Source organism: Ochotona curzoniae, unplaced genomic scaffold (genome assembly GCF_017591425.1).
Source record: "Ochotona curzoniae isolate NIBS_2020 unplaced genomic scaffold, NIBS_Ocur_1.0 contig_883, whole genome shotgun sequence".
NCBI lineage: Eukaryota > Metazoa > Chordata > Mammalia > Lagomorpha > Ochotonidae > Ochotona > Ochotona curzoniae.
In genome coordinates, this window is record NW_024466599.1 from 55,271,909 (window position 1) to 55,285,917 (window position 14,009).

Sequence of the window (14,009 nt, forward strand, 5' to 3'; positions counted from 1 at the left end):
TGAAGGCCCATCCTATGAGGCTCAGTTTTACTTAAACAACTTTTTGAAGACTGTTTCTCAGGTCCAGTCATATTCTAACGCTCTAGGGGTTGGGGTAACTGTTGTTGCTGCTGCTGGTGGTGATGTATGTGTGTGGGAGTGGTGGTGGTGGGCATAACAAACTCAAACAGGTGCTTGTCTATAAGGCAGGAAAATGAGGGCAGCTGAAGCTGGCATTGAATGCCTGCTCCTTTGTGTGTTTTGTGTGACTTGATCAAAGTTCATGTTTTGTGTGAGTTGAGACGTGATTAGGAATAGTCTTACTTTGTTTTCATTCATCATGGTCACAGAGTGGGGCTTGAGAGATGGTGGTCTTGTAAAGAATAGTTCGATTTATTTGAGAAGCTGGGAGATGGAGAGTGAGAGAAACAGAGAGGGAAGTTTTACTTCTTGGTTCACTCCTCAACTGTCCAGCATGGCCGTTGGAAGCTGGAAGCCGGGAGCTCTATATAGATCTGTCACTTTGGCGTCAGGAACCAAGTCCCTTGAGCCATTGCTGCTGACTCGCAGGCTCTGCATTGCAGGATGCTGCAGTTAGGAGCAGAGCTGGATGTTGATTCTAGCATTCTGGTGGAGGACTTAGCTGTCTTAAGCACTCAGCCAAACACCTGCCCCTGATGTTGACTTTTGTTAAACTGTTTACACCCCACAGGAACATATCATGGCCTCATTTTGTGGCTGTCAGGCCAGTTTGCAGCTGCACAAGGTGTGACTGATTCAGCCAGGCCAGGGCCTGGCTTAGGGCATTATTATTTCTCCCTTACAATCTAGTAAAAAAAAAAAGTGTGCTTTGTCAGGACATGTGTCTTCCCCACCATTTCCTACTTTGAAATTCTGGAGCCAACACTGGTGACTGAGGAAGCATGACAAAGTCTAGGGTGTCTCCTCCTAGGCCGTGGAGGAAACAGGTGTTTCCATGATCCATCAGCTGAGGACTTGAGCTATTACACCTTCAGATACACCCTGCTTACGGAGAGCCATTATGGAAATGTGCTGGGCACCCCCATTCATCTTGGGTCTTAGTTGTCTAAGATTGGGTACCAATGAGCATACGTGCAGGGGCTTCGAACAGCACACACATTTTCTGTTTCTTGGGATCAGGTGTGTGAACACAACTTCCTGGAGTCCTCTGTGTGGGGCCTCAGCAGGCTGTGCTCTGGGTGTTGGTCTACCCCAGGTCTTTCTCAGAGGCTTACCTGGGGTGGGATCTGCTGTTGAGCTCAGTGAGGTGGAGGGCAGACTCCCAAGTTCCTCAGGGCTGTGGGATTCACAGCAGCTTGTTTTTTTTTTTTTTTTTTTTATTAAACACAGCAGTGGAGACTGGGAGATGCCAGCAGGCTGGTGTCACATGCTTAGGGTTCTACAGGCCATTGTATTGATCTTTACAGAATTTCAAGGTTTAGAAGCAAGTCCTGTCCACCAGCAAGGCTAGGGTGTTTGGCACGACTATCAGGAGGCCTGTGCCCCACACCTGGTTGTCCCAGCCACCCTAGGAAATATGCAAAGGGTAGAAAGTGATTCAGGTCTTAGATGGCTGCAGGCTGACCAACTCAGACAAGGAAGGGGCCAGTGAAGGCACAGAGTGCATTCTCAGAATGCCTTTGCTTTCGAAAGTGAATCTGATTTTCTGGGAGAGAACAGAAGAGTATCTGAAGTAGAATACCCCCAGCTCGTGACTGCGCTGAAAGCAACAAATGTCAGAGGTTAGTTTCAATTCGGGAAGCCAGTAGCAGAGGCACAAAATAAGAGTTTAAGGAGAGGCAGGAGGACATAAGGAGATGCTACGGTTTGATTGTGTCAATCCGAAAGATGGTGCTTAACCCTCCAGTGCAGATGTCAGGCGGTGGGGAGAGGAGTTTAGGTCATCAGGGCTCCACCCTCATGAACAGATCAACCCAGAGTATAAAGGGGCCCGCGGTGTGAGTTTGAACTTTTGGGCTCCCACCCTCCTGCCTTCCATCCTGCGATGACACAGCAAGAGGACTCCTTGACACTGGACTTGCTGGCCTCCAGAATGGTAGGGGAATATGTTTCTGGTCTTTCCAAATGACTCAGTCTGTGGCATTTTGTTACAGCTGCACAAACCAAACCGAATCAAACTGGAAGGTTTCCAGGGGAAGAGCAGGGAGCAGAGGGTTTTGAAGTCCACAGGTCCCTGGCAGTACCACACCGGCGCTATGGTCCAGTAACAGAGCTCAAGTTAGGGGCTTGAATTTGGGACAGAAACTCTGCGGTTGGGCACAGAGGAAACCACCGGCCCCTTTCACTTCTCCTTCCTGCTGAGCAGAGCCTTCAACCCAGACGTCTGCAGAAGGCAGGTAGGGTCCAGGCCGTGCTGGCCTGATTGTCCCCAGGTCTGGGTCAACACCATGGAACCACAGTAGACCTAGGGATATCTGGGGGGAGGGAGGACGTTATAGGGAGAGGAGGTGCAATTCTACAGAACAGGTGCACACTGTTGTTTCACAGAGTAAGTCTTATTTGGTGTTGGATCTGGCTGACAAGAAGCTCCACCTCAAAATAAAAAGAAGCCAACAAATTTATTTGTAACCCACCAATTCAGGATCTGATCACAGCCTGAGCCACAAAAAATCCAGTAGGTGAAAAATGATTGAAATCGCACCAGACGTGTTCTCTGTTCACAGTGGCACTGGATTAGAAATCCTTAAGATATCTAGGAAAACTGCAAAATTTGGAAATTAAGCTGCGTAGTTCTGGTTCCTGATCAAAGAGAGAAGTCACCAGGAAGGGCCAGGCATGGTGGCCTAGTGGCTAAGTCCTCACCTTGAACGCACTGGGATCCCATATGGGTGCTGATTCTAATCCCGGCAGCCCCACTTCCCATCCAGCTCCCTGCTTGTGGCCTGGGAGAGCAGTGGAGGGCGGTGCAAAGTCTTGGGAGCCTGCACCCGCGTGGGAGACCCAAAAGAGGCTCTGGTCTCCTGCACCTAATTGGGAGATTCAGAAGAAGCTTCTGACTACTGGCTTTGGATCGGTGCAGCACCTGCTGTTTGGGAGACCCGAAAGAAGCTCCTGGCTGCTGGCTTTGGATCAGCACAGCATCAGCCATTTCGGTCCCTTGGGGAGTGAATCATTGGATGGAAGATCTTCCTCTCTGTCACTCCTCCTCTCTGTATATCTGACTTTCCAATAAAAATAAATAAATCTTTAAAAAAAAGTCACCAGGAAAATTAGAATGAATGATAGTAAAATTGCAACTTTCCTACATTTGCATGATGCAGTTTAAAGTTGTACCTAAGGGGAAACCAGCTTTCAATGGTTGCATTAGAAAAGGAAAATTTACAGTCTCTAGGTGAAGCAAGAGGGAAAAGAGCAAAGTAACTCAAAAGTAAGTAAAATTAAGGAAATAAAGGTCACAGCAGGAATCAGTGAAAAGAGAGAACTAGAATAAGGAAATGAACAAGATCAGTCATGCTTCGTGATGCATCATTCGTTCCTCCTCTGCAGCTGCGCTGATTGGCTGAAGATCATTCTCACTGGGGGAAATGGCACGCAATAGCAGTAATTACTTCCTCTTGAGTTGGGGATTTTTTTTCTCCCCTTTTACAGGGGAAAGAGAACGGTTTTCGCCAGTAGGTGGCAGCGCTGGCATCCTAAACCAGCGTCGGCTCGGGGACCAGTGAAACCAGGGAGTCCAAACTTTTGGAGTTAACGCCACACTAGCAAATCCCCAAAGTAAGAACAGGAAAAAAAGCAAGCAAACAAAAGCCACCTGCACCCTAAACGCTGGCGGAATTCAAGCTTGACAGACGAGGGGTTCTCCTTTGGAATCCCGCAGCCCGGCACCATGGGGTTCCCTGTCTCCCCTAGGGAGTCGTCCCTCCATCCGCATCAGATTCTCAGGGTAGGTAGGGATTTAACGCGCTGAAGAACCGTGGCAGCGAACGCTGCACCTGACACCACTCATAGGTTAATGGCGCCTAGAGTCTGGGCGTAAAGAGAATTGGTTAAGTGTTCTCAGATGGGGTGCGATTTTTTTTTTTTTTTTTTTTTTTTTTTTTTTTTTTGCGCTATTATCCTCTTTCCAGGACAGGTGCTCTGAGAAATCCCTGGATGAGCGTACATGGGGAGCGACTCCCTTTTGCAGGCCTACAGTGTGCGCCAAAGTGGGCGTTTTCAAAACACGTCCTGCCCTATACTCTATCCCGTGTCTCCTTCTGTTTAAATGGATTTCCCTTTATTAACAGCACTTCGTTGGCTTCTCTGGGCTGATTCTGATTTCCGCCAAGAGCCACCGACACAGAACCCACAGCCAAAGCACCAAGGTACTGGCAGGAGCCGACAGATTTGTTTTCTTTGGGGGAGGGGGAGGATTTAGCGGACACCCTGGGGGGCTTCACTTTCCCCTCTGGCTCACGAGGTGGCCGGTTCCGGCGGGAGGAACGCAAATCCGAACTCGCTCAGCTGCCTCGCCTTGGGGCTGGCCCGTGGCGAGGCGGGGTTGGGAGGGCCAAGGGTCCCACGTGGCCGCCGGACCGAACTCGCCCGGGCCCCGCCCGGAGGCCAAGGCGCGAACTGTAAAGGCGGCGGGCGAGAGGCGTGGGGTCAGCCCGGTGCGCCATGCTCGGCGCCGGGAACGTGTAGCGCCCTGCGGCTGCGGGCTAACTCCGGCCAGCTGGCTCCGGCTTTCTCGCTCGTTCACCCCTCACCGCCGTCTCCCTGCACGCCGAGCTGCCGTCAGGAGGATGAGTCCCTGGAGCTGGTTCCTATTGCCGACCCTCTGCCTCCTGCCCACCGACGCTGTCCCGCGGCGCGAGGCTCCCGCCTCTGCAAACTGCGAGCTCAAGCCCCAAGTAAGACGTGCCTGGGGGCGTGGGCTCGTGGCGTCCTGGCACGTCCTGGGGTGGTTTCCCTTGCAAGCCTGCGGAACACCGCGCACTCAGACCCGGAGCCAACTCCTGGGTTTGGGATTTCCACTTCGCATGACAGCGCCTCCCGGCTCGCGCGCTTCTCTGCGCCTTTACGCGTCCCTTCCCTGCGGGAACGGAATCTGTTCACTGCCAGTGACTCTGTGCCCCGACTTCTGTCCTCCTCCTGATCCACGGCGGGAAGCAGGGGCCCCCGGGGTCTCGCAAGCGGCGGAGAGGGGCCGAAACTCAGGCGCTTTGCCTGGGAAGTCTGTTCTGCCCTCCCTTCCCCGAAGCGTTTACTTTCACCTGCTCTTAGCAAAACTAACGGCACCCCACAAGCTGCTTGATGTAACCTTTGGGTATTCAGTGCCGGAATGAGAGGACACTTGGCGCAGCTGAAGCCATTTCCCATGTTTTGTGGCTTAGGGAAAATGAGGCTCAAGCGGCCAGCGCCGGCTGACGGGCTCGGAGTTGCCCTGCGGTGTGTTGTAGGTGTTCGCTTGCAGGAAGTCCAGTAATGACCTGCCGCGTCCACCCAGTCCTACTGGGGCAGAAGCAGTGCGAAAACTGAGCAGGGCATGCGTCTCCAAGGAGTGCTGGAGTGTTTCCTTTTTTATCTCTTGAAGATTAACGTATTTGAACGGCGGAGTTAGCCTTTCCATCCCGCTGGTTTTCTCGCCAAAGTAGCCACAACGACCAGGCGACCAAGGCGGAGCCAAACTGAAGCCAGCAGCCAGGAATTTTGTCCAGGTCTCCCACGTTGGTGGGTAGCAGGCCCCAGCACTTGAGCCTCGCTTTCCTGCGTTCCCAGGGTCTAAGGAGGAACTGGATCAGCAGTTGGGTACCCAGGACTTGAATCTGTGATTGGGGGTGACTCAGTGGCCTTGAGTGTTTCCATCTCTGAGGTTTTTCCTCACTTGGAATTGACTTGCCATCTTCAAGTGCTTCTGCTGAGTGCGTGGAAGTTGAGTTTGCTGAATTTCTGTCGGCGGCTTCCTTGTGCGTTCCCACTCTGGAGAGTGTGACCCCAAGCTTGCTTTTCTGGCGTGGCCTCTGCGTGCCCAGATACCAGTTGCAAGAGTTCCAGGCAGCACTTCCCTGCAGCCTCTGGCCTTTTGTTATTTTATTCTGGTTCCCAACATCTGGGCTGCCGGGCAATGGCACCAGGTGCCCTGCGGCACGCCCCTAGGATATGCAGAGGCTGCCAGCCAGGTCAAGTCTGCCTGGGGGTCCATTTCCCTCTGCACGGGCCTTAGCAGCTGTAGGTGCTGCTTATGTGTGTGGGAGGCTCCAGCGGGCTGTTCATTCCTATGAGAGCAGAATTTTCACTTGGGCAGTTTATTCCATTTGTAATCATATGATGGCGGGGTCTCTATAAGTTTTCTGTTTCTCTGTCTTTTGAAGATTTAAGTCTGGCACAGGCATTCTCTCTCTGTCCCCCAGCCTCCCTCCATGTACCAATGTACTCCCTAAATGGCCACAATGGGGGAGGTCACAGCCCGGAGCCTGGAACTCAGTCTGGGGCCATTATCTGCTATTTCCCAGGTGTGTCAACAAGGGGGGGTTCTGGGAAGGATGGAGCTGACTAATGGAACCAGGGACTCACACTGGTGCCCGTGTGCCCACTGGTCTACAGTGCCCATCCCTTCTCCTTTTGACTTGCCTCCCTGAGTCTTTAATTCTATTAATTCTCCAATCTTTTCATCTTGGGACTGCTCTATAACTCTGAAAAAAAATATTGAGGACCTAAAAATGACTGTAGTTCTGTGGGTTAAGGGAGGTGCTAGTAAAACAGAATACATGAGCACTCATTCTGTTAGCCCTCAGAGAGGTTACGTCATCAGATTCCCATAGTCTCCAGAAGATGCTACTGTAGTTTTGGAGGAGAACGAGGCACAGCGAGGGAAGCTTCTTGGTGTGAAATCACAGGGAAACAGTTTTACATCACTAGACTTCCTAAAAGCATTGTGGAGACCCTTCCTGGGGCAGACCACACTTGGGAATTACTGTTCTCTCTTGTGGGCACTTTGGATGCTGACTGTGTGTTACAGAAGGCCAGGCTGAGGTCCTGAGGGTGTAGCGCGGCAGCTCTGGACTCCAGCACTCAGCGCAGGAGGACACCAGGCGACGGCAGGCCTGAGAGCTGCTGGGGTTCTCTTGTTCACAGGTTCAACATTAGATAGGTTTTCCGCAGGATCTGCTCTAAGCGCTGCCAGCTGGAGTCTCTTCTTTGGCAATAGGGAGCATTCTTTGCTGTTTCTGCCTGCTGACTTGTACTCTGGCTCTTTCCCCTGATTATCCTTGAACTTGCACTTTGACTGCTGTCTGGTTTCAGATGTGTCTGTCCATGAGGACCGTCCTGATGATTGAAGGTGCTGTCCAAATCCTCCCCTTTCCATCTTCCCTGCTTCCTTCTATGGAACACACAGCCACTGTTTTCCAACCTGTCTTGTTGGTTGCATTCCCTGGACTCTTCATTGAGGTAGGAGTGTGTGGGTGTGGTGTGGTGTGGTGTGCTTGGTCTAATTCCCAGGTGCCACACAAGTGTCTGGCTCTCATAGATACTCCACAAATATTTGTTGAATGCAGAGGGTGAAGCCTATTGCCCCTAGTATTGTCTGGCTGTTTTGCACAGGGATACTTTTGGCAAATGCACTTGTCACAGGATGCTAGAACGGAAGGGAAGGAGGAGGGTCCCGGACATAGGATGCAGGGTCCTTTATTCGGTTTCATTGCATGGATGACTTAAGTGTTTGTTACAAATCTTAGCTTACAGGCAGGCTACCTGGGCCTCAGGCATTTGTGGCCATGTTCTCCTTTGGGGAGTGACGCAACATGTTTAGGTTTTTTTTTTTTTTCCTTCCAGACTACAGTGCAGTATGACTTTCTATCCATATTTGTTTCTAAGGCTGTATGTTCTAGAGAAACCATCAGTCCTGTCCCTGAGATACCATAGGAGGCAGACAGTGGCACCAGCTGCTGGATGGCTAGTCTGGGAGGCTTGCCCGTGGCCAAGAGGCGTTCTCCTTGTTTGGAAGCCTCGAGGACTCTTCAGCTTGCGCTCTGAAGGCCTGCCTGCTGGCGCTGGAAGAATGGTGGGTGGAACTCAGAGTGGGAAGCAGGGCACCCTGCGTGGTCAGGACAGAGCTGCGTTTGTTGAAGCAGCTCCATGAGATAAGGTTCTTTACCGTAAGAAGAACTTTTTGAGCTCCTACGTGTGTGGTAAGTGCCTTGCCATTTGGAAAGGGGAACTGGATCCAGTCCTTGGCATTAAAGGGAGAAAAGACCCGAATTGTGGTAAGGTGAAAGGGCAGGTAGAACGAGGTGCCCCCAAGGATTTCCCCGATCAGTGTGGCATTGGGCAGATCTTTGGGAACTGGGAAGGAAGAGGGGCTGGAGGGAGCCTCTTTCTAGATTTAGAGTTGGATGCCCTACCTAAGCAACAGTGCAGCTGTTGGCTGTTAATGGGAACAAGATAGGGTTGAATGGTAAGGAAAGTCTGTTGCCTGTTAAGACTGATGATGCGTTGTTTAAAACCTGTGGCCAGGCTGGGCAGTGGGCACAGCAGCTTGGATGCCACTTGAACCGCCTGCGTCCTGTATGGCAGTGCTCAGGTGCAAGTCCTGAGTTGGCTGTTGACTCCAGCTTCCTGCTACTGCACATTCTGGGAGGGGAGAGTTCAAGTTCTTGGGTTCCTGCCACTCACAGGGGAGACCTGACTGAAGTCCTTGACTCAGAGCATCTTGCTTGGTCCTGGTGCAGTACCAGCTATGGCAGGCATTTGGGAAGTGAACCAACCAGTGGCTGGATGACTGATCTTGGTCCCCTTTCAAGTACTCCATATATATGTGTGTGTATATATCCATGTATATGTGTATGTATGTATGTATAAAATCAGTTTAAACCTGGGTCTTAGGTGCTCACTGCCTGTAACTGTAATCTGACTAGACTTCCATCTCCAAGTGCCAGCATCCCCTATGGACACCAGTTTGTGTTCTGGCTGCTCTGCTTCTTATCCAGCTCCCTGCTTGTGGCCTGGAAAGGCAGTGGAGGACGGCCCAAAGTTTTGGGTCCCTGCAGCCATGTAGGAGACACCAAGGTGGCTCCTGGCTTCAGGTTGTCTCAGCTCTGGCTGTTGTGGATGTTTGTGGAGTGAACCAATAGATGGAAGATCTTTCTTTTTCTCCTTGTTTCTCTAAATCTGGCTTCTAATAAAAATAAATATTTAAACAATAAAAAATTTTTCTTTCAATTTTAAAAGGCAGAGAGAGAAAGACCTTGCATTTGTTGGTTCACTCCCTAAATGTCTGCAACATCCAGGATTGGACTGTGTTCATGTCAGGAGCCTGGAACTGAATCTAGGTCTCCAACATGGTAGTGGGGAACCAGATGCTTGTATTAACAGGAACCTGGATCGAAAGTGGAGCAGCTGGTACTTGAACCTAGGTATTCCAATGTGGAGTGCAGGTGTCCCAGGGAGCATCTTTCTCCCTGTGCCCAATATACCGTTGGCCTAGACCTGTTAACCAGTGTCCCTTATGCAGGATTGTGGGCGTACTTGTTTCTAATTTCCCCTTAGCCATGCCCCTGGTAGGCCACGCTCCCTCTGCTGGCCCCTGAGCATGGGATCCCTTCCACATGGTGTGTCTGTTGCAGATGGCTGGGGTGGGTGGATAACAACCTCAAGCAGCCCCATGCTCACCTGTCTAGAAATTCTGTGTAATATTACCTTTGAAAGTGGACTCTTCTGGGTTGCTTGGGACATGGTTCACCCGCCTGTGCATTTGAACTTCCTGAGGGCTGTCCCGTGCACTTCTTGAGGCAGTGCCTCTGGGTAAGTGGACACGCGAGCCTTGTCTGCTGTTGAGGCTGAGAGACCCAGGGACAAAAGGCCTGAGACAGCCCAACACCACCACCCTGAATGTCGCCCAGCTCTCTGCTGGTACACAGGAGGTTTAGTGAAAATGAAATGCAGCAGGACAGTCATGCACTTGAGGGACAGGAGCAAGCTGTCAGGGCATGTGGGGCTGTGGTTACATCCTTGGCTGCATGCTCAAAAATATTTCCAGGCTTGGCATGATGCAAAGGGTTAGGCTGCCACCTGCCATGCTGGCATTCCATATGGGTGCTTGTTTGAGTCCCAGATATTCCACTGCCAACCCATCCAGCTCCCTGCTAATGGCCTGGGCAAGCAGTGGTAGATAGCCCAAGTTGCTGGGTCCCTGATGCTGTGTAGAGGATCCAGATAACCTCTTGGCTTCAGCCTGGCTCAACCACTGTCATTTGCGGAGTGAACCAGAGGATGGAAGATTTTTCTTTGTCCCTCTCCCCTGCCTTTCAAATACATGAAATAAATCTTTTACAAAAATATTTATTTTTAAGATTTGTTCATTTTTATCAGAAAGTCAGATATACAGAGAGGAGGAGAGATGCGAAGATCTTCTGTCTGCTGATTCACTCTCCAAGTGGCTGCGATGGGCAGAGCTGAGCCAATCCGAAGCCAGGAGTCATCAGCTTCTTCTGGATCTCCCACACGGGTGCAGGATTCCAAGGCTTTGGGCCGTCCTCAACTGCTTTCCCAGGCCACAAGCAGGGAGCTGGATGGGAGTGGGTCCACCAGGATTAGAACTGGTGCCCATATGGGATTCTGGCACATGAAAGGCGAGGACTTTAGCCACTAGGCTACCTCATAGGGCCCTTAAATCTAACTTTTCTTTCTTTTTTTTTTTTAAAGATTTATTTTTATTATTCTTTCATTGGAAAGGCGGATATACAGAGAGAGGAGAGACAGAGAGGAAGATCTTCCGTCCGATGATTCACTCCTCAAGTGAGCGCCTCGGGCCGATACTATGCCGGTCCGAAGCCAGGAGCCTCTTCCGGGTCTCCCACGCGGGTGCAGGTTCCCAAAGCTTTGGGTCGTCCTCGACTGCTTTCCCAGGCCACAGGCAGGGAGCTGGATGGGAAGCGGGGCTGCCGGGATTAGAACCAGCGCCCATATGGGATCCCGGGCGTGCAAGGCGAGGACCTTTAACCACTTGCGCCACTGCGCCGGGCCCAAATCTAACTTTTCAATTTAAAAAAAGTATTTATGAGAGGAGGAGAGACACAGAGAAAGATCTTCCATCTGCTGGTTCACCCCCCAAGTGGCCACAATGGTTGGAGCTGAGCTGATCTGAAGCCAGGAGCTTCTTCTAGGTCTTTCACGTGGGTGCAGGGTTGTAAGGCTTTGGGCCGCCCTCTACTACTTTCCTAGGACACAAACAGGGAGCTGGATAGGAAGTGGAGCATCTGAGATAGGAACTGGTGCCCATATGGAAACCTGGTGCATGCAAGGCAAGGATTTAGCCACTAGGCTACCATGTCAGACCCTAAATGAAATAAATCTTAATATTACTTTGGAGTCCTACCCCCCAGAGACCCCGTTTGTTTGGTCTGCAGTGGGGTCCAGCCATTGGACTTGCAGAAGCTGGACTCTAGTGGGTAGTGGCCCTGAGAACTTTAGTCTTTGGGAACCCTGGGTGTGCGATCTGAAGAAGTAAGTCTGTCTGGGAGGGGACAGTGGGCACTTCAGGTGTCTTTCATGTGGTGTATCTTTGGAGTCCAGGTCATTGTAGGGCGGGCATGGGGCAAACTCGGAGCTGGCGATTGCTGTGGCTTTCTCTCTGGAATCAGAGATTCCCGGGAAAAGAGATGTAGGGATGCTGAAGTTCAGGCTGCCTGGGGATCCCTGCTCTTGGCAGCGGCATCTACCTGGGCTCAAAAGTCTTCAGTCTGGGGCAGGCACTTGCACTCAGATTAATGTGCCTGGACCCCCGAGTAAGGTACCTGGGTTTGGTTGTTGGCTCTGGTTGCCAGTGCCAGCTTCCTGCTGATGCAGCCCTGGGGGCGAAGGGGATGGATCAAATAGCTGAGTGGCCCTGCCATTCCTATGCCAAACTTGGATTGAATTCTTGGCTTCCTGGCTCAGGTCATGGGCCTCAGCCTGAGGCCCAGCTCAAGGTGTTGTGGGTGTTTGGGGCAGGGTAGGGGAGATGAATTAACACGTGGGAGCCCTGTCTGTCTGTCTCTTGAATCAGTTCATTCGGAAGTTGAAATCCTACTCTGATCATTTTTCTTCTGCCATTCAAACCTCTTTCTGATTCCCTTTCTCCTTTATTCTTCTTCATTTTAAATGATTTATTTCTTTTTATTGGAAAGGCATATTTGCAGAGAGAAGATCTTCCATCCACTGGTGGAGTCCCCAAATGGCTGCCATGGGTGGGGCTGACCTGATTCAAAATGAGGAGTCGGGAACTTCTTCCAGGTCTCCCACATAGGCACAGGAATTTGAGCCATCCTGTGCTGCTTTCCCAGGTCATAATCAGGGATAGTAACCAGTGCCCATATGGGATACTGGTGCTCAAAGGTGGAGGATTAGCCTGTTGAGCCATGGTAACAGCCCATAGTGCTTTGGCTTTTAAAGAATTTATTTTTTGGGGTTGCTGCAGTGGCACTGGCATCCACATGAGTGCTGGTTTTGAGTCCTGGTTGTTCCACTTCTGATCTAGCTCCCTACTGATGGCCTCGAAAAGCAGCAGAGGATGGCCCAAGTCCTTGGGACCGTGCACCCATGTGGGAGATCCAGAAGAAGCTCCTGGCTCCTGACTGTAATGGACCTTGGGGGAGTGATCAGTGGATGGAAGATTTCTCTCTCTGTCCCTTTATCTATATAATTCTGCTACTTTCAAGTAGAAGAAATAGAATGTTTAAAGATCTATCCATTTTTATTGGAAAGGCAGATTTACAGAAGGAAGGAGAAGCAGAGAAAGATCTTCAGTCTGCTGGTTCACTCCCCAAATGGCCATAATAGCCAGAGCTGAGTCTATTGAAAACCAAGAGTTAGGGGCTTCCTTTGGGTCCCCCTGATCAGGGTGAGGGCCGAGGACTTTGGCTTTACTCTGCTGCCCTCCCAGGCCACAAACAGGGAACTGGATGGGAAGTGGAGTGGCTGGGACACAAACTGACATCATATGGGATGCTGGCGCTTAGACGCAGAGGATTAGCCTGTTGAGCCACTGTGCTGGCTCCTCCTCCATGGTTCTTGATTCCTACACCCCTCCCTCCACCTCCCAGCTGCTCCATCCCCTCCTCATACCTCGATGTGGTCTCTCTTTGTAGCAAAGCAATTTGAATTCCTTCTTATGGACCATCAAGCGGGACCCTCCATCTTACTTCTTCGGCACCATTCACGTCCCGTACACCCGGGTGTGGGACTTCATCCCTGACCACTCCAAAGAGGCCTTCCAGCGGAGCAGCACCGTGTACTTGGAGCTGGACCTCACGGACCCCGGCACCCTCTCGGCCCTCGCCAGCTGCCAGATGCTGCCACAGGGGGAGCACCTGCAGGATGTGCTCCCTAGCGACATCTACTACCGCCTCAAGCGCCACCTGGAGTACGTCAAGCTCATGCTGCCCTCCTGGATGACCCCAGACCAGCGCGGCCAGGGCCTCTACGCGGACTACCTCTTCAATGCCATCGCGGGGAACTGGGAGCGCAAGCGGCCCGTCTGGGTCATGCTTATGGTCAACTCCCTGACCGAGGTGGATATTAAGTCCCGTGGGGTGCCCGTCCTAGACCTGTTTCTTGCCCAGGAGGCCGAGCGGCTGAGGAAGCCGACGGGGGCAGTGGAGAAGGTGGAGGAGCAGTGCCATCCGTTTAACAGGCTGAACTTCTCACAGGTAAGACACTGCGCATGCGGGACTTGGTGGCATTTCCGGTGCTGGTTCTGGTAACCGCCCTTGCTCAAGATTGCCTTTTCGTTAGTCCATTCCCATTTGCTGAGTACCGCTAAGAAAGAAACCCTGTCTTGGATGTTATTCCAACAAGTGGTGGCCTTCCCCCCGCCCCCCCCCCCCCCCCCCCCTCCCGTGGTAATGCATTTGGATTCATTAAGGAGTTCTCTGAAAGGCTGCGGACACATGGGTACCAATGTACATCAGGGGGTTTGGCCTCGTTTGAAAATGGTTCTGGTCATGCTGGTTTTGCGTTTTTGGGGGACAGCAGTCCTGTGGGGGGTGTCTTGGTGAACCCCCTCAGGATGCTGCCAGGCTGGATGGTGG

At 51.6% G+C, this 14,009-nt stretch overlaps 1 protein-coding gene across 2 annotated transcripts in view; it reads left to right on the forward strand.

The window, feature by feature from the left end:
• The first annotated feature begins 1,711 nt into the window (after nt 1-1,711).
• TRABD2A (TraB domain containing 2A) overlaps nt 1,712-14,009 on the forward strand; it is a 64,791-nt gene continuing 52,493 nt past the window's right edge. The window contains exons 1-4 of one of the 2 annotated variants that reach the window (XM_040993617.1): nt 3,809-3,904; nt 4,089-4,109; nt 4,262-4,853; nt 13,068-13,628. In XM_040993617.1, coding sequence (XP_040849551.1) covers nt 4,746-4,853; nt 13,068-13,628 — 669 coding nt within the window. In that variant the 5' untranslated portion in view covers nt 3,809-3,904; nt 4,089-4,109; nt 4,262-4,745. Of the gene's footprint in view, nt 2,057-3,808; nt 3,905-4,088; nt 4,110-4,261; nt 4,854-13,067; nt 13,629-14,009 lie in introns of those variants that run through there. The other variant, XM_040993618.1, reaches the window with a different exon arrangement.